General features: G+C 47.6%; 1 protein-coding gene across 1 annotated transcript; it reads left to right on the forward strand.

The window, feature by feature from the left end:
- Positions 1-2299: 2299 nt before the first annotated feature.
- On the forward strand, positions 2300-8887 carry LOC119323794 (ABC transporter B family member 21-like). The gene is made up of 10 exons (XM_037597508.1): positions 2300-3293; positions 3388-3785; positions 3869-4107; positions 4969-5494; positions 5659-5932; positions 6042-6904; positions 7040-7306; positions 7524-7787; positions 7897-8190; positions 8297-8887. Exons 1-10 carry the CDS (start codon positions 2948-2950, stop codon positions 8651-8653), a joined length of 3828 nt encoding a protein of 1275 aa, XP_037453405.1. The 5' UTR covers positions 2300-2947; the 3' UTR covers positions 8654-8887.
- Positions 8888-19949: the final 11062 nt, after the last annotated feature.

Raw genomic sequence — 19949 nt, forward strand, 5'->3', positions numbered from 1 at the left:
AAGCCACGGCCGCGGGGAGGGCCAACTCAAAGAAGAAGGACAAGCGGGATGCAGCGTCGATCGCCTTGCTTGCAACCGTGGAGGACATGATAGGACTCAAGGGAGAAGAAGCACTCGCAAGACAAGGAAGAGCAAATGAATGCCTTCATGAATATCCAAATGAGGAGGCTTAAGATGGACACGGAGAAGCAAGCCAAGATGCTTCAGATGAAAGCAGAGAAGCAAGCCAAGATGCTCGAGACCGAGGTCGCCAATGCCAAGACCAAGGCAAAAGAAGTGGCGCTCGCGAGCATGATGACGGGGGTGGAGATCATGAAGGTGGACCGCAACATCGTGTCGCCGAGGAAGAGGCCATGGTTCGAGAAGATGCATGCCGACATGCTCAAGTTCGATGAAGAGTGATCTATGACGGCGAGCGCCATCCCTTTTTTTTATGCCGGCAAGTATGCTGGTATGACCACGGCCGAGATGGCATGGTCGAATTCCCGCCCCTTTTTTTGTGTGCTGGCATGTGTCAGGCGCTGGCAAGTGCCAGGCACTGACAAGTGCGCCAACATGAACTGCGTTGTGTTTTTTTTAAGGCTAGCATGATGCCAGCATGAACTTTGGGCAACGGCATGGCTGCTGGTATGACCTATGGCCATAGGCCTTTCAAATTTCTGCGCGGATATGAAATGAGTCGTTGGCGTTGGGCATACAGTCGACCCAAAAGAAAAACATGGCTGACGCCGAGCGGATGACCGATCAAAACGAACAAAAGCTAGATAAAATCGCCGTTCGTTGGGGTCGGCACGTTGAAGTTGGTCTTATAACCAGCGAATCGACACGCTTGGCATCTAGCTTCAAGGATTGGAAGCAAAATGACTGGAAACAATGGCATGAAGCATCGCCACCATGCGGATATGCATCTCATCCTGGGCCGAGCTGGTCGACAGGCGCGTGTATGAGCACCAACTCCCCGGAAAAGTCAGACACGAAATGGAAACGTCGCACGCCCGTCCATGGAAAGGGAAGACTGTTAGGCAACTACCAATGTCCACGTCCACGTCCACGTTAGGCGATTCATCACCACGTCCACGTTACTATCTCATCTTTTTTTTTTTTTGCGAAGGAACCGTTACTATCTTATCTTTACCACCACCAATCTTCTCAATCAAAATCCTTAAACGGCCCGTGAATTCAATTCCCAACAGCCCACATGCTTGGAGCAGTGCTCCTTGTCCTCGCACCCTCACCTACTTTCGGCTCATCTTATGTGAGGAGGCACCCAGCAGATCTGCGAAAGGCCGCACCACATGCACCAACTTGTTCGTTAAAATCTCAAGGCGGCTTTAAAAGGTGAGCAACATGCTTAATATCTTGACGTGCTAATGATAGCACTCGGCCGGGATTATGCAAAGCAAAACCACCACCACTACTAGGCGAGCAAGGAACCTCACCTTGGTAGCTAGCTAGCTAGAGTATACGTGGGTAATCAAAGTGGGAAGGCCATGATGATGTATCTAATCATGAAAATTGTGCTGCTTTCGCTAGTGTGGAAAACGGGACCAGTGCTGTTTGATAATACTCTAAACGCCACTCCCTCTGATCCATATGAACAGCCAAAAGCATAGTAGTACCATAGCTTTATAGAAAATAGAATGGATTTACAAGAAACTTACAAGCAATGCCAACATTAAGTGCAGGTCAACATACCCTGCAACCCAGCTAATAACTCCTCACAACGACGTGCTCGTCGGCATCCAGTACCCGGCTGCGTCCACTCCTGCCATTCCGCGAAAGTGATTTCTACCAGCGCCATAACCGCATGTTGCTGCTATAGGTTTCCAAACACTATGGCGTTCATTTGCTTCCATAGTTTCCGGCTAAGGATCAAACCCTCACCGTCTCTGTTGGTGATGTTTTTCCTTGCACTCAGCCACCAACCTCGAAAGACACCGGGCAAGAGAGCCGCAGGAACCGAACTCGGCCACCGTGGTTAGTCGAAAGTCGAAACGAGAGAGACCTGCGAATCAAATGACGCACTACCTAATCACGAAAGCAGGGCGAGCACGTACCGCTTTGACTAGCGTGGAAAATTGGGGCGCCCGGGACAGTGGTCTACTAGTGCTTGACCCAGAAGCAAGGGATTTTCCATATAAAATCAAAGCAGCGCTCTCAAGTCTCAACCCATCACTCACATGCTGCAGCCCAGACAGACAGTGACGCGGAACGTCTCGATAGCATAACAAAATGTTGAATTGGTCACTCCTCGTGGCACGCAACCGCAACCACTCGCCACTACTGCTCTTGTACGTACCCCTGTGGTACATGCCTATCTCTTGGTATGCTGCGCCTTTCTGATTTGCCACGCATTGATAACCTCAGCCTACTTCCCAGAGAAAAAATAATATGATATCCTCATCTACTCGTCCCGCAGTAGTAATGCGCTCACCAGTCTGGTGCAGTCCACTCCAGTCTCCACCACAGGCGCCGGCGCCACTACAATAGTGGTAGTAAATTCGTCGCAACTTGCGCATCTGCGTGCCGAGCCTGCCGAGCTGAGCTGAGCTGCATCGCCGCCATTATTCATTTCAGCTGAGCTGAGCTGCGAATCCTTTCGCTTCGGTGCTAGTGCTAGTGTGGCTGGCTGGCTGGTGCGTGTGTGACCCCTGTCGGCAGGCAGCCATGGGGAAAGCTGCCATATGGCGGTGCTTTTGGACCTAAGCTTCTTGTTCCTTTCGACGCGCCGCTCCTCCTTTTGGCTTCCGTGACCTGTTCCTCCTCCACTCCTGATCTGCGCACTGATTGATGCTGGCCTGAGGGAAGGAGGGCCAATGGTTGGCGGGGAGGGAGAGATCGGGCGGCGGGGAGCTCTGATCTGATCTGCTGTGACGCGTGGTAGTAGATGGTGGTGCGACGGAGGCACGCCGTGCTTTGCTGCTGCCGCGAATCTTGAGCGCGAGCCATGTCGGAGTCGAGCAGGGCGTTCAATGTGGAGGGCGGCCAGCCGGCCGACGGGGCGCGGGCAGGAGGGAAGCGGCGCCCGGGCGCGGGCGGCGGCGGCGGGAGCGTGCCGTTCCACAGGCTGTTCGCGTTCGCCGACGGCGCCGACGCGGCGCTCATGCTGGTCGGCGCGGTCGGCGCGGTGGCCAACGGCGCCGCGCTGCCGCTCATGACGGTTCTGTTTGGCGGGCTAGTCGACGCCTTTGGCGGCGCGGCCGGCGGCAGCGGCGACGTCCTGGCCCGCGTCTCCCAGGTCTCCCTCGAGTTCGTCTACCTGGCCATCGCCTCCGCCGTCGCCTCCTTCGCCCGTAAGTGCCTCCCGCCACTCTGTCACTCCGCTTCCAGCTGCTGCCATGCAACCCATGAAAGTTTAATTTCTCTGTCGACATCCTGTGAACTCAGAGGTGACCTGCTGGATGATCACCGGCGAGCGGCAGGCGGCGCGGATACGGAACATGTACCTAAGGACCATACTACGGCAGGAGATCGCCTTCTTCGACATGTACACCAGCACCGGCGAGGTCGTCGGGCGGATGTCCGGCGACACGGTGCTCATCCAGGACGCCATGGGGGAAAAGGTCGGCAAGTTCATCCAGCTGATGGTGACGTTCTTTGGAGGCTTTGCCGTGGCCTTCGCGCAGGGCTGGCTCCTCACCCTCGTCATGGTGGCCACCATCCCGCCACTCGTCCTCTCCGGCGCAGTCATGTCCAATGTCGTCGCCAGGATGGCGTCGCTGGGGCAGGCCGCCTACGCCGAAGCCGCGGTCGTCGTCGAGCAGACCGTCGGCTCCATCAGAACAGTAAGGTTCCACACTACAATTCAGAGCATTGCGACAAAAAATTGCAACAATGACAAGAATGTGTGGAACACAAATCACCACAGGTTGCATCTTTCACCGGGGAGAAGAAAGCGGTGGAGAAGTACAACAAGTCGCTTAAGTGCGCTTACAGTTCCGGTGTCCGGGAAGGCCTAGTCGCGGCCATCGGCATGGGCACCGTCATGATGCTCCTGTTCTGCGGCTACTCCCTGGGGGTATGGTATGGAGCCAAGCTGATCCTAGAGAAGGGATACACAGGCGCCCAAGTCATGAATGTCATCTTCGCTGTGCTTACCGGCTCGCTGTAAGTTCGCAATCTCAGTGCCTTCCTGATAAGCAATTCAGTTGCAGCAATCTCAGCTTCATGATTGACAGTTGATCTTATCAGGAAAGAGAAGGAATGTTTAGGTTTAGCAACCTTCAACGGTTGCCGTTTCATTTAGACCTGATGAGGCAATCTTAGCCATCCATTTTGGATTTCGTGCTGATTTTGGCAAGTGGTTGACAGTGATAAACAATGTTGGCTTTCGTGCGCAAACTGCTAACCCAACTATGCGTGTAGGGTCTTATTTAGTTGGCAGCAGCTAACCAAGCGCATATCAAAGTCATTGCTGTCTTAACTATCATGAAAGAGAAGGAACGTTTAACAACCTTCAAAAGGTTTCTGTTTCATTTAGGGGGACCTGATAGGGCAATCTTAGCCATCCATTTTCGGATTTCGTGCTGATTTTGGCAAGTGTTCGACAGTGATACGCAACATTGGGTTTCGTGTGCAAACTGCTAACCCAACTATGCGTGTAGGGTCTTATTTAGTTGGCAGCAGCTAACCAAGTCCAAATCCAAGTCATTGCTGTCTTAACTTCACACCAATCATAGCCAGTCAGTGTAGCACGACACAAACATTTGATAAATTTTTATGCGTTTTTGCAATCATGTTCCCACCAACTCTTTCATTGTTTTATGGAAGACCAACTATTCTTTGACTTCATCAGCTTCTCCGTGAAAAGAATTACTCGTTAGATAAATTTCAGTAAGTATTACTGAATTGTGTATGACTACTATATTTTTGTACCACCGACCAATTTTCCCTGCTCATATATCTACTTTTTGTTAAACTGAAACCTATTAGTTTGAGAAGCTGAGACTTTTCTGTTTTGTTTATCAGAGCTCTAGGACAGGCATCACCAAGCATGAAAGCATTCGCAGGAGGACAGGCCGCAGCATACAAGATGTTTGAAACAATCAACAGGGAGCCCGAAATCGATGCATACAGCACAGAGGGTAGGATGCTAGATGACATTCAGGGGGATATCGAGTTCAGAGATGTTCACTTCTCTTACCCAACAAGGCCCAATGAGCAAATATTCAGAGGTTTCTCCCTTGCCATACAGAGTGCCAAAACCGTTGCATTGGTTGGCCAGAGTGGGAGTGGAAAATCAACAGTTATCAGCTTGATCGAACGATTTTACGATCCTCAGCTCGGAGAAGTTCTAATAGATGGAGTGAATATCAAGGAGTTGCAGTTAAAGTGGATCAGAAGTAAAATTGGCTTAGTGAGCCAGGAGCCGGCCCTGTTTGCTGCTAGCATAAGAGATAACATAGCTTATGGTAAGGACAATGCAACAGATCAGGAAATCAGAGCTGCGGCTGAGCTTGCTAACGCCTCGAAATTCATTGATAAATTACCCCAGGTTAGAAGACCGACAAACCTTTGAATTTGCATTACTGGTAATTACTTGTAAATAGATGAAGCAGGACTCAGGACCTAGACAATGCTATATACTGAAGAAAGAGCAAAATGTTTAAACTATTATGCTTCATATATTTAATCTCTGCTGTTTGTGGCATTCCTTAGGGTTTCTCTACTTCGGTTGGTGAACATGGAACACAACTATCTGGTGGACAAAAGCAAAGAATTGCCATTGCCAGAGCGATTCTCAAAGATCCAAGAATCCTGCTATTGGACGAAGCGACAAGCGCTTTGGACACTGAATCTGAAAGGATTGTGCAGGAGGCTCTTGATAGGGTCATGACAAATCGGACCACTGTCATAGTTGCACACCGTTTGACCACTGTAAGGAATGCTGATACAATTGCTGTCATCTGCCGAGGATCAATAGTTGAAAAAGGTATATTCTGAAACATTGGTGTTTGTGATTCAAAATAATCGTTTAGTACCTCTTACACATATTATATGTCAACAAATGCTCAGTAGCTGAAACATTTGACAATCACCAGGTCCACACCATGACCTTTTGAGGGACCCAGAAGGAGCTTACAGCCAACTGATACGCCTACAGGAAACAAGTCGTGCTTCTGAGGGTGCAAGCAATCAGAACAAGTCAGGTAGGAAGAGTGATACTGGGATTTGGTTAGGCAAACAGTCATTGGTAAATCAGTCAACTAGCCAAAGGTCATCACGGGACAACAGTAGCCATCACTCATTCTCAGTGCCATTCGGCATACCTCATGAAATTGATGTTCAGGTTGGCTGCTCGAAGAACATAACTGATGAAATACAACAGGAAGTGCCCCTCAGTCGCCTGGCATCCCTTAACAAACCAGAGGTCCCAGTGCTTATACTTGGTTCTGTTGCTTCTGCTATCAGCGGAGTGATATTCCCGATCTTTGCAATACTTTTGTCGAATGTGATCAAAGCATTCTATGAGCCTCCACAAATGCTAAAGAAGGATGCTGCGTTTTGGTCATCCATGTTCTTGATATTTGGTGCAGTGTACTTCGTGTCGCTCCCTGTTGGCTCGTACTTTTTCTCGGTGGCTGGGTGCAAGCTCATCAGAAGAATCAGACTAATGACTTTTGAAAAGGTGGTCAATATGGAGATTGGATGGTTTGATGACCCACATAACTCAAGTGGCTCAATTGGGTCAAGGCTATCGTCAGATGCAGCAAAAGTTAGGGGGCTCGTGGGTGATACACTTCAACTGGTTGTGCAGAACTCGGCAACATTAGTTGCTGGCCTGGTAATCGCTTTCGTATCAAACTGGGAGCTATCTCTTATCATTTTGGCGTTGATACCACTCATCGGCCTGAATGGATGGATCCAGATGAAATTTATCCAGGGATTCAGTGCAGATGCAAAGGTATATACCAGAAATCATAAAAATGCGGATTTATTTATTTTCTCAATCTATTGTGCAATCTCTATTTCGAACAGAATTAGATAGTTACAAATACTTCTGTTCTGTTGGGTCACTGATTCTCAACTATGATTGTAGATGATGTACGAGGAGGCAAGTCAAGTGGCAAATGATGCAGTAAGTAGCATAAGGACAGTGGCCTCATTCTCAGCTGAAGAGAAGGTGATGGATTTGTACAACAAAAAGTGCGAAGGACCGCTACAAACAGGAATCAGGACAGGAATAATAAGTGGTATTGGTTTTGGAGTTTCCTTCTTTTTGCTTTTTGGAGTCTACGCAGCAAGCTTCTATGCTGGTGCTCGGCTTGTTGAGGATAAGAAGACAACATTTCCCAAAGTTTTCAGGGTATGTTCGTATGTTCATCATGAGATCTTTACATATTTCAGCATCCAATCATAAGTAAGCACTTACATTTCAATACACACTGTTCAATCATACATTGCCACATAAATTCAAACCAGAAGGTGGCTAGTATTTTAACAACAGTTAAAATGCCGTGTCTAGTTAATTGTTACTTCGGAGTTACTAAAGATTATTGTACCTTGGGCATGTTAAATTGCAGGTGTTTCTTGCTCTCACGATGGCAGCAATCGGGGTATCGCACACTAGCACACTCACTTCAGATTCCTCCAGAGCAAGATCAGCCGTATCTTCTATATTCGCCATCGTGGACCGTAAATCGATGATTGACCCTAGTGATGACGCCGGGGTGAATGTAGAACCACTAAGGGGCGATATCGAGTTTCGGCACGTGAGGTTCAGATACCCGACCCGCCCTGACATCCAGATCTTCGAAGACCTATGCTTGACAATCCAGTCAGGAAAGGTACCAGCCTCAACCCAACAACCCAGATTTAACCTATCTCAGCTAACAATGCACAAGTTTGCCAAACTGAACCTAACTAACTATCTGCGCCATGAACCTTGTCTCTCAGACCGTCGCGCTCGTCGGGGAGAGCGGCAGCGGCAAATCGACAGCGATAGCGCTGCTGCAGAGATTCTACGACCCTGACGCAGGCCACATACTTCTGGACGGGGTGGACATCCAGAAGTTCCAGGTGAGATGGCTGAGGCAGCAGATGGGGCTGGTGAGCCAAGAGCCGGCCCTCTTCAACGACACGATCCGAGCAAACATCGCCTACGGAAAGGAAGGGGAGGCCACGGAATCGGACATCGTATCTGCCGCGCAACTGGCGAATGCCCACAAGTTCATCAGCTCCCTCCAGCAGGTGAGGAGGACTCATTCTTTCATCCACATGCCAATGTAGCTGCATGCATTTCCTATTCGTGATTTCTCGTCGTGGATAGATCGATTATACCTGGAATTGCTCGCAGGGGTACGACACGGTGGTCGGGGAGCGAGGCGCTCAGCTGTCGGGAGGGCAGAAGCAGCGGGTGGCGATCGCGCGGGCCGTGGCCAAAGACCCGAGGATCCTGCTGCTGGACGAGGCGACGAGCGCGCTGGACGCGGAGTCGGAGCGGGCGGTGCAGGACGCGCTGGACCGGGTGGCGGCGAGCCGGACGACGGTGGTGGTGGCGCATCGCCTGTCGACGGTCCGGGGCGCGGATGTGATCGCGGTGGTGAAGGACGGCGCGATCGTCGAGCGGGGCACGCACGACGCCCTGATCGCCGTCAAGGGCGGCGCGTACGCGTCCCTCGTCGCCCTCCACTCCGCGTCGGCGTCGTCGTAGCGCCGCTCCAAGAGGGGCGCTCGTGAAATTGTTGGGAGTGGCACGCCTGGTAATTATTACCACGTTCGGTTCAGGTGTCAGTTGGCTGTGAAAATGAAACCCTATCATCATCAGAATACCTAAGCACGAACGCTTTATATTTCTTTCTAGAAAAAGGAACAAGAAAGTTGTTCTATAGGAATAACAATACCCAAATATATCTGCTACGTATCAAAATAATCTTACTCTCCAAAATATCCAGTTCTCGCCACTGCTTGATGTAAGGCGTAGCAATAGGTTGTAATAAAAGAAAAATAACCGTGACATCTCTGATACATAATCATGGTGTTGCGGAAACTACTCTGATTTCACCTTTTTGAAACTAAATAAACAAGGAAAATAATTCTATTGCTTAAGGTGGATACATATTAAGAAAAGAAATCAAGATATAATGAAAGAAAAAGAGTAATGTTTATCTATCCACCTACATAATATTTCAATTTTCAGTTTGTTTTATCTCTAACATGTCCAAACGATAAAGTGCGGTATGGGCCGCATTTCACTCTCGATCATCCTCTCACACACCGAGGGGTACGAGGACAAGGAATTCCATCTTCATCTGAGGGCATCTCCAGCCGCGCCCCCAACAGGCCTTCTCAGGTGATTTTGCCGCGCCGGCGCCAAAAAAAGGCCCCAGTCGCGCCCCCAGAAGTCCGTTTTTTGGCGGCTCGGGTCAAAACTGGTGCCGGCGGACCCAGGCTGAACCCGGCGCCCTCGGGGGCGCTTGGGGAGCCGGCACAAGCGAAAAAGGCGCGTGGGCCCGCCCTGGAAGGGACCCGAGGGCCTTTTCTCGCCGTTTCTTAACGCTTTTTCCTCGCATCTCTCCCGCTCGCTCGCCTCCCTCCCGCCATTCTCTCCCTTTCTCCCGCCAAATCCCCCTCCCGCTCGCCGCGAAGAAGCACGCCATGCCGCCAAAAGTACGCCATGCCGCGCACGGCGGCAACCGCGACTGGCGCCGTGGCCCAGCCGAAGCAGAGGAAGCCGAGGGCGCCGCCATCGAAGCCACCGGGCCTGTCGAACGCCGAGTGGAGGGTGGAAGTTCAGCGGCGCGAAGCAGTCATCGCCGACAGGCGGAACAGGGCCATAGCCAAGAAGGCCCGCAACAACGCGGCGCGCGCGGCGGCGTCTTCCTCATCGGTCGACCAGGCGGGGATGAATCCACCCATCGTCAGCCACGCCCAGTACGCGCCCTGGGGACAGCAAGGCGCGGGATCTCCATGGGGTTCATCGTTGCCCGGCTACGCCGACGTCAACGCGCACGGTGGGTTCAACCCAAACGTGACCTTCCCTCATGGTCACCCCGCTACGTCTACGGCGACGACGCGCAGGAACCCGAGGAGGTCGAGGAGGAGGAGGAGGAGGAGGAGGAGGAGGAGCCGGCTCCTGTTCCGACGAAGGGGCGCCGGAAGAAGAAGAAGAGGGCGGCTAGGTCAGGCGAACCGCGCATCAAGTGGACGTCCAAGGAGGAGGAATGCCTCGCCGAAGCATGGAAAGTCGCCTGCCTCGACCCGACCACCGGCGCGAACCAGAGCTTGGACACGTACTGGGACCGCATCAAGGCCGAGTTCGACGAGCGGAAGCTCGTCGACCCCTACTTCAAAGGCGTCTACATGAAGCGCGGCTCCAAGGCGATGGCGAACCATTGGGGGCGTATCCAGTTGGTGTGCAACAAATGGCATGGAATCATCGAGGAGGTCGCGGCTCGCCCACGGCGCCAGCGTTGAGGATCAGGTACGCACGCCGTTCGCCCGCATATCTTCGTCCCCTACGCCCGCCGCCCGCCAACTGTTTGTCCCTCCGCGCAGCTGCTGCGTATGTTCGCCATGTATCGGGGCGACAACCAAGACGCCGACTTCAAGCACCTCCACGTCTACAAGCGCATTGACAAGTGCGAGAAGTGGGCGGAAGTCCGACGTGCCCTCGACAAGGCCAAGGAGACATACAAGCCAGACGCGACGACTCCGGGCGCGTTAGAGGGACGGCCGGACGGCCACAAATTGGCAAAGAAGGGGAAAAGCGCCGACGCGGCAACCGCGCGAGTGCAGGAGTCCATCGAGCATTGCCTCACCGACGCCCAGGCTCGGGCCGTCCTACGCGAAGAGAAGACCGAGGCGCGGTGGTCGTCGCTAATGAAGAACAACGCCATCAAGCTCGACCTGCTCCGGACGAACGTCGCCGCGAAGAAGAGGAACACCGACATGGCTTTTCTGATGAGCGGGGCGGACATACTCTAGAGCAACAACGAGAAGCTCAAGGTGTGGTACCTGGTGCAGCGCGGCCTCATCCTGAACGAGCTGCCGACGGCAACGCCGACGACGCCGACGACGCCCACGACCACACGGACGCCAAGCCCGAACGACGCCTCTACATCGCCGCCCAGCAGTGCCGAAGCCGCGCCGACGCAGCCCTGCACCGAAGCAGCTCCGACAACGACGAGCCCGCGCACGCCGACTCCGCCAACGCCTGGAGCCGACCCCGCCGAGTGAATCGTTGCGCACGGCGGCGCTCTGTTTTTTGTAACGCCAGACTACGTCCATCCGATCAGCGTCTTTTGAGAGCGGGAATGACCAAGTTTGAATTTCCCGCATCCTGGAACCGGTGCGTGGGGGCGTGACTGGGAGCTAGGTCGCCCACAGGGGCCGAACTAGCGCCGGCACGCCCCCAGGCCGCTCTATTTAGGCGCCCTGGGGAGCCGAACGGCTGGAGATGCCCTGACTAGGCAAGGCAAAGTGCCTTAACGTTGGTCGTCTGGTCACTACCAAACAACACTCCACAAAGGGAAAAATGTCATACCGGAACGAGGTGGTCCAGTGGGGAACATGCTTCGCTAACCTGGCTTCAGATGAGAAGTTAGACCCACACCATGACATGGTCGAGCGAAGATAACACAGTGTAGGATCGAAAGTATGTCTAGAGGGGTGGTGATTAGACTACTTGACCAAATAAAAATCTAGCCTTTTCCCAGTTTTAGTTCTTGACAGATTTTAGCAACTTAGGACAAGTCAAGCAATCAACTTACACATGCAAGCATGCACAACCAATTCTAGCATCTATCAAACAATTGACGATGACTAGTTCATCTATATATGAGTATATTGACTTAGGAGTCAAATGGGGACATTTGATCATAGGTCATACTCATCGTTTAAGCACAAGTGGGGTTACCACTTTTACATAAAGCATTGTTGTGTTCACACTATTAGAGTTGCTTTAGCTCAATTCTTAGAGTAAAGCTCCCCCTAGATGTGAGATCCCCCCTAAGAGGGATGAACTAACCTTGGGTTTTGTCGATGATGACTTCATGTAGATGTTGAAGATATGGATGCTCAATGTTGATGTAGATCATTCGGAGCAATCCATTGGAGTGAGTTGCACTTTCAATACCTACACGGGTTAGTCCCATAAGGAACAAACAAGGATATCCATAGACATAGAGTGATGCACACACAAGATGATGTCCATGAAAGCATTAGGTTACCTTGTCCCTTGTCTTACCAACAAGAGGGTTTGTGACTCCTTGAACTAGTACAAGATGTGGAAGTTGATTGCACTTGTCCTTGCCAAAATGATATGAGTGAAGTATGTTGGCGGACTCACCCTCAAGAACTCTCTAGTTCTTCTTCTTTGGGATCCACATCATCTTGATGGGAATCCTTGGAGTTGTAGTCGTACTTGATGAAGTAGAACTTGATGTAGTCTTGGGAACCCATTTGACCAAGGCCTTAGGAGCTTCTTCAAATGCATCAATCTCCTCTTGAAGCTTGTCCTTGCCTTTTTTCTCGTGGTCTTGTGGTGGAAGATCTTGAGCTTGTGTTCCTTTGAAAGAAGTAGGATCGTACTTCTCTTGTTGAGGAACAAACTTCGTCTTGGGGTATTGATCTTCTTCCCACTCAACTCCATTGGCATTGAACTTTCGTTCAAAACCAACACCTTGATTCTTCCGGTGCCTTCCTTGCTTGCGTACAATCTCCTCGAATTGCTTACTTCCGGCAAGGCTCTTGTAAACACCTTTCTCTATAATTCCCTTCAATAAGCTATTTTCTTGCTCAATTTTAACTTGGCTAAGAGAATCATTAGTAGAATCAAGAGAACTACTAGAAGCAACAACATTGGATTTAGCATGATTATTGTTACTACTAAAAGAAGAATCTTTCTTGTTCTTGTTACTAGACTTGACTTGTGGCATGTAAGTAGATAAGAGTAAACGCTTGGCAATGTAAGAAGAACTTTTCTTGCGAAGATCATCATTGATTGCCTTTAAAAACTCATGCTCTTGCTCAAGGTTGAGCTTTTCAAAGCGTAACTTCTCATGAGTCTTTAAAAGTTCTCGATAATCTTCCAAGATAGTTTCATGAGCTAACTTAAGAGTGTTTAGTTCTTTAGTTAAGCTCTCAATCTTCTCCTTATCATTATCATTCGATTTATCTTGATTAGCATGATTAATTGATGTTTCATCATAGTATTCATCACTAGAGTTGTCAACAAGTAAATCATCATCACCTAACAAGTCATCTTCATCACTATTGAAATCAACATACTCGGGGTGTGATACCTTTGGGCCTTTAGCCATGAAGCATCTTCTAGTTCCTTCATTTGATGAGTCAAATATGTCATAGGAGTTGGTTGACACAAGTGCTAGACCGGCAACACCTTCATCTTGAGTATATTTGGAGTCGGAGTGATAGCTTCTCTCGGAGTGATTGTCGAAGTCGGAGCCGGATACCCATTCATCAACATGAGCTTGATGTCTTCGTTTTGAGTAGCTCCTTGATGACTTGTCCTTCCTTTTCGAATCCTTGCTTCTCCGAGATGTTCTTCGTTCATAACGATCATCTCTACTCCTTCTTTCTCTTGATGGTGATTCTTCTCTTCTACTCCTTCTTTTTGGAGAATCTTCTCTTCTTTTGTAGGGAGCCGTACACTCATTGGAATAGTGTCCAGGTCTTCCACAATTGTACAAATTACGCTCACGACTAGAAGATCTTTTGTCATTGTAGGACCTTGACTTGGAACTTCTTTCCTTGCTTCTACTCTTGTGGAACTTGTTGAAGTTCTTCACCATGAGTCTCAATTCTTCATTGAAGGTTTGTTTCTCACTTGATGATGTGGGAGCTTCACATGAGGCTTTGTAAGCACTAGTTGACTTGTTGTGGAGCTCCTCCTTATCCTTGAGTTGTTGGGGAACGTAGTAATTTCAAAAAAAATTCTACGCACACGCAAGATCATGGTGATGCATAGCAACGAGAGGGGAGAGTGTAATCTACATACCCTTGTAGACCGAAAGCGGAAGCGTTAGAACAACACGGTTGATGTAGTCGTACGTCTTCACGGCCCGACCGATCAAGCACCGAAACTACGGCACCTCCGAGTTCTAGCACACGTTCAGCTCGATGACGTCCCTCGAACTCCGATCCAGCCGAGTGTCGAGGGAGAGTTCCGTCAGCACGACGGCGTGGTGATGATCTTGATGTTCTACCGTCGCAGGGCTTCGCCTAAGCACCGCTAAAATATTATCGAGGAGGACTATGGTGGAGGGGGGGCACCGCACACGGCTAATAGATCTCAAGGATCAATTGTTGTTGTGTCTTTGGGGTGCCCCCCTGCCCCCGTATATATAGGAGCAAGGGGGGAGGCGGCCGGCCTATGGAGGAGGCGCGCCAAGGGGGGAGTCCTACTCCCACCGGGAGTAGGACTCCTCCTTTTCCTTGTTGGAAAAGAAAAGAGGAGGAGAGGGAGAAGGAAAAGGGGGCTGCCCCCCTTGTTCAATTCGGACCAGAGGGGGGGCGCAGGCCTCCTTCCTTTTGGCCTCTCTCCTCTATTCCCGTATGGCCCAATAAGGCCCATATACTCCCCGGCGAATTCCCGTAACTCTCCGGTACTCCGAAAAATACCCGAATCACTCGGAACCTTTTCGAAGTCCGAATATAGTCGTCCAATATATCGATCTTTATGTCTCGACCATTTCGAGACTCCTCGTCATGTCCCCGATCTCATACGGGACTCCGAACTCCTTCGGTACATCAAAACTCATAAACTCATAATATAACTGTCACCGAAACCTTAAGCGTGCGGACCCTATGGGTTCAAGAACAATGTAGAAATGACCTAGAACTATTCTCGGTCAATAACCAATAGCGGAACCTGGATGCTCATATTGGCTCCTACATATTCTGCGAAGATCTTTATTGGTCAAACAGCATAACAACATACGTTATTCCCTTTGTCATCGGTATGTTACTTGCCCGAGATTCGATCGTCGGTATCCAATACCTAGTTCAATCTCGTTACTGGCAAGTCTCTTTACTCATTACGTAATGCATCATTCCGTAACTAACTCATTAGCTACATTGCTTGCAAGGCTTATAGTGATGTGCATTACCGAGAGGGCCCAGAGATACCTCTCCGACAATCGGAGTGACAAAACCTAATCTCGAAATATGCCAACCCAACATGTACCTTTGGAGACACCTGTAGTACTCCTTTATAATCACCCAGTTACGTTGTGACGTTTGGTAGCACCCAAAGTGTTCCTCCGGTAAACAGGAGTTGCATAATCTCATAGTTACAGGAACATGTATAAGTCATGAAGAAAGCAACAGCAACATACTAAACGATCAAGTGCTAAGCTAACGGAATGGGTCAAGTCAATCACATCATTCTCCTAATGATGTGATCCTGTTAATCAAATGGCAACTCTTTTGTCTATGGTTAGGAAACATAACCATCTTTGATAAACGAGCTAGTCAAGTAGAGGCATACTAGTGACACTATGTTTGTCTATGTATTCACACATGTATTATGTTTCCGGTTAATACAATTCTAGCATGAATAATAAACATTTATCATGATATAAGGAAATAAATAATAACTTTATTATTGCCTCTAGGGCATATTTCCTTCAGTCTCCCACTTGCACTAGAGTCAATAATCTAGTTCACATCATCATGTGATTTAACACCAATATTCACATCTGTATGTGATTAATACCCATAGTTCACATCGTCATGTGATCAACACCCAAAGGGTTTACTAGAGTCAATAATCTAGTTCACGTCGCTATGTGATTAACACCCAATGAGTACTAAGGTATGATCATATTTTGCTCGTGAGAGAAGTTTAGTCAACAGGTCTGTCATATTACAGAGTCGTATGTATTTTGCAAATATTCTATGTCTACAATGCTTTGCACGGAGCTACTCTAGCTAATTGCTCCCACTTTCAATATGTATCCAGATTGAGACTTAGAGTCATCTGGATCGGTGTAAAAGCTTGCATCGATGTAACTCTTTACGATGAACTCTTTTATCATCTCCATAATCGAGAAACATATCCTTATTCTACTAAGGATAATTTTGACCAATGTCTAGTGATCTACTCCTAGATCACTATTGTACTCCCTTGCCAAACCAGGGCAGAGTATACAATAGGTCTGGTCCATAGCATGACATACTTTTATAGAACCTATGACTGATGCATAGGGAATGACTTTCATTCTCTTTCTATTTTCTGTCGTGGTCGGGTTTTGAGTCTTACTCAATTTCACACCTTTGCAACACAGGCAAGAACTCTTTCTTTGACTGTTCCATTTTGAACTATTTCAAAATCTTGACAAGGTATGTACTTATTGAAAAACTTATCAAGCGTCTTGATCTATCTCAATAGATCTTGATGCTCAATATGTAAGCAGCTTCACCGAGGTCTTTCATTGAAAAACTTTTTATTCAAGTATCCTTTTATGCTATCCAGAAATTCTATATCATTTCCAATCAACAATATGTCTTGCACATATAATATCAGAAATGCTACAGAGCTCCCACTCACTTTCTTGTAAATACAGGCCTTTCCAAAAGTCTGTATAAAACCATATGCTTTGATCAACTCATCAAAGCGTATATTCCAACTCCGAGATGCTTGCACCAGTCCATTGATGGATCGTTGGAGCTTGCACATTTTGTTAGTACCTTTAGGATTAACAAAACCTTCTGGTTGCATCATATACAACTCTTCTTTAATAAATCCATTAAAGAATGTAGTTTTTGATATCCATTTGCCAGATTTCATAACATGTGACAATTGCTAACATGATTCGGACAGACTTAAGCATCGCTACAGTTGAGAAAATCTCATTGTAGTCAACACCTTGAACTTGTCGAAAACCTTTTTGTGACAAGTCGAGCTTTGTAGATAGTGACACTACTATCAGTGTCCTGTCTTCCTCTTGAAGATCCATTTATTTAACATGGCTTGCTGATCATCGAGCAAGTCAATCAAAGTCCATACTTTGTTCTCATACATGGATCCTATCTCAGATTTCATGGCCTCAAGCCATTTCGCGGAATCTGGTCTCATCATCGCTTCCTCATAGTTCGTAGGTTCATCATGGTCTAGTATCATGACTTCTAGAACGGGATTACCGTACCACTTTGGTGCGGATCTTATTCTGGAAGACCTACGAGGTTCGGTAGTAACTTGATCTGAAGCTTCATGATCATCATCATTAATTTCCTCACTAATCGGTGTAGGCATCACTGGAGCTGATTTTTGTGATGAACTACTTTCCAATTTGGGAGAAGGTACAATTACCTTATCAAGTTCTACTTTCCTCCCACTCACTTCTTTCAAGAGAAACTCCTTCTCTAGAAAGGATCCATCTTAGCAACGAATCTTGCTTTCGGATCTGTGATAGAAGGTGTACCCAATAGTTACCTTTGGGTATTCTATGAAGACGCACTTCTCCGATTTGGGTTCAAGCTTATCAGGTGAAAACTTTTTCACATAAGCATCACAGCCCCAAACTTTAAGAAACGACAACTTTGGTTTCTCGCCAAACCACAATTCATAAGGCGTCGTCTCAACGGATTTTGATGGTGCCCTTTTTTAAAGTGAATGCAACTGTCTCTAATTCATAACCCCAAAACGATAGTGGTAAATTGGTAAGATACATCATAGATCGCACTATATCCAATAAAGTACTGTTATGACGTTCAGACACACCATTAAGCTGTGGTGTTCCAGGTGGCACGAGTTTGTGAAACTATTCCACACTATTTTAATTGAAGACCAAACTCGTAACTCAAATATTTGTCTCCGCAATCAAATTGCAGAAACTTTATTTTCTTGTTACGATCATTCTCCACTTCACTCTGAAATTCTTTGAACTTTCCAAATGTTTCAGACTTGTGCTTCATTAAGTAGATATACTCATATCTGCTCAATTCATCTTGTGAAGGTCAGAAAATAATGATACCCGCCACGAGCATCAACACTCATTGGACCGTATACATCGGTATGTATTATTTCCATCAAGTCAGTAGCTCGTTCCATTGTTCCGGAGAACGGAGTTTTAGTCATCTTGCCCAAAAGGCACGGTTCACAAGTACCAAGTGATTCATAATCAAGTGATTCCAAAAGCCCATCAGTATGGAGTTTCTTCATGCGCTTTACACCGATATGACCTAAACGGCAGTGCCACAAATAAGTTGCACTATCATTATCAACTCTGCATCTTTTGGTTTCCACACTATGAATATGTGTATCACTACTATCGAGATTCAATAAAAATAGACCACTCTTCAAGGGTGCATGACCATAAAAGATATTACTCATATAAATAGAACAACCATTATTCTCTGACTTAAATGAATAACCGTCTTGCATCAAACAAGATCCAGATATAATGTTCATGCTCAACGCTGGCACCAAATAACAATTATTTAGGTCTAAAACTAATCCCGATGGTAGATGTAGAGGTAGCGTGCCGACCGCGATCACATCGACTTTGGAACCATTTCCCACGCGCATCGTCACCTCGTCCTTAGCCAATCTTCGCTTAATCCGTAGTCCCTGTTTTGAGTTGCAAATATTAGCAACAGAACCAGTATCAAATACCCAGGTACTACTGCGAGCATTAGTAAGGTACACATCAATAACTGTATATCACATATACCTTTGTTCACTTTGCCATCCTTCTTATCCGCCAAATACTCGGGGCAGTTCCGCTTCCAGTGTCCAGTCTTCTTGCAGTAGAAGCACTCAGTCTCAGGTTTAGGTCCAGACTTGGGTTTCTTCTCTTGAGCAGCAACTTGTTTGTTGTTCTTCTTGAAGTTCCCCTTCTTCTTCCCTTTGCCCTTTTTCTTGAAACTTGTGGTCTTGTTAACCATCAACACTTGATGCTCCTTCTTGATTTCTACCTCCGCGGCTTTTAGCATTGCGAAGAGCTCGGGAATAGTCTTGTCCATCCCTTGCATATTATAGTTCATCACGAAGCTCTTGTAGCTTGGTGGCAGTGATTGAAGAATTCTGTCAATGACACTATCATCAGGAAGATTAACTCCCAGTTGAATCAAGTGATTATTATACCCATACATTTTGAGTATGTGTTCACTGACAGAACTATTCTCCTCCATCTTGCAGCTATAGAACTTATTGGAGACTTCATATCTCTTAATCCGGGCATTTGCTTGAAATATTAGCTTCAACTCCTGGAACATCTCATATGCTCCATGACATTCAAAACATCGTTGAAGACCCGGTTCTAAGACGTAAAGCATGGCACACTGAACTATCGAGTAGTCATCAACTTTGCTCTGCCAGACGTTCTTAACGTCGTCAGTTGCATCAGCAGCAGGCCTGGCACCCAGCGGTGCTTCCAGGACGTAATTATTCTGTGCAGCAATGAGGATAAACCTCAGATCACGGATCCAATCCGCATCATTGCTACCAACATCTTTCAACACAATTTTCTCTAGGAACATATCAAAATAAACATATGAAAGCAACAATGCAAGCTATTGATCTACAACATAATTTGCAAAATACTACCAGGACTAAGTTCATGATAAATTTAAGTTCAATTAATCATATTACTTAAGAACTCCCACTTAGATAGACATCCCTCTAATCCTCTAAGTGATTACGTGATCCATATCAACTACACCATGTCCAATCGTCACGTGAGATGGAGTAGTTTCAACAGTGAACATCAATATGTTGATCATATCTACTATATGATTCATGCTCGACCTTTCGGTCTCCGTGTTCCGAGGCCATATCTGTTATATGCTAGGCTCGTCAAGTTTAACCTGAGTATTCCGCGTGTGCAACTGTTTTGCACCCGTTGTATTTGAACGTAGAGCCTATCACACCCGATCATCACGTGGTGTCTCAGCACGAAGAACTTTCGCAATGGTGCATACTCAGGGAGAACACTTCTTGATAATTTAGTGAGAGATCATCTTAAAATGCTACCTTCAAACTA

Source organism: Triticum dicoccoides, chromosome 1B (assembly GCF_002162155.2).
Source record: "Triticum dicoccoides isolate Atlit2015 ecotype Zavitan chromosome 1B, WEW_v2.0, whole genome shotgun sequence".
In the NCBI taxonomy this organism is placed as follows: domain Eukaryota; kingdom Viridiplantae; phylum Streptophyta; class Magnoliopsida; order Poales; family Poaceae; genus Triticum; species Triticum dicoccoides.

What these genes read in the sequence shown, in the direction of transcription:
- LOC119323794 (XM_037597508.1), top strand. Translation starts at nt 2,948, where the DNA reads ATGTCGGAGTCGAGCAGGGCGTTCAATGTGGAGGGCGGCCAGCCGGCC. An exon ending in CGCCGTCGCCTCCTTCGCCC is followed by an intron (nt 3,294 to 3,387) that starts GTAAGTGCCTCC and finishes CTGTGAACTCAG; the next exon opens with AGGTGACCTGCTGGATGATC. An exon ending in CATTTCCCAAAGTTTTCAGG is followed by an intron (nt 7,307 to 7,523) that starts GTATGTTCGTAT and finishes GTTAAATTGCAG; the next exon opens with GTGTTTCTTGCTCTCACGAT.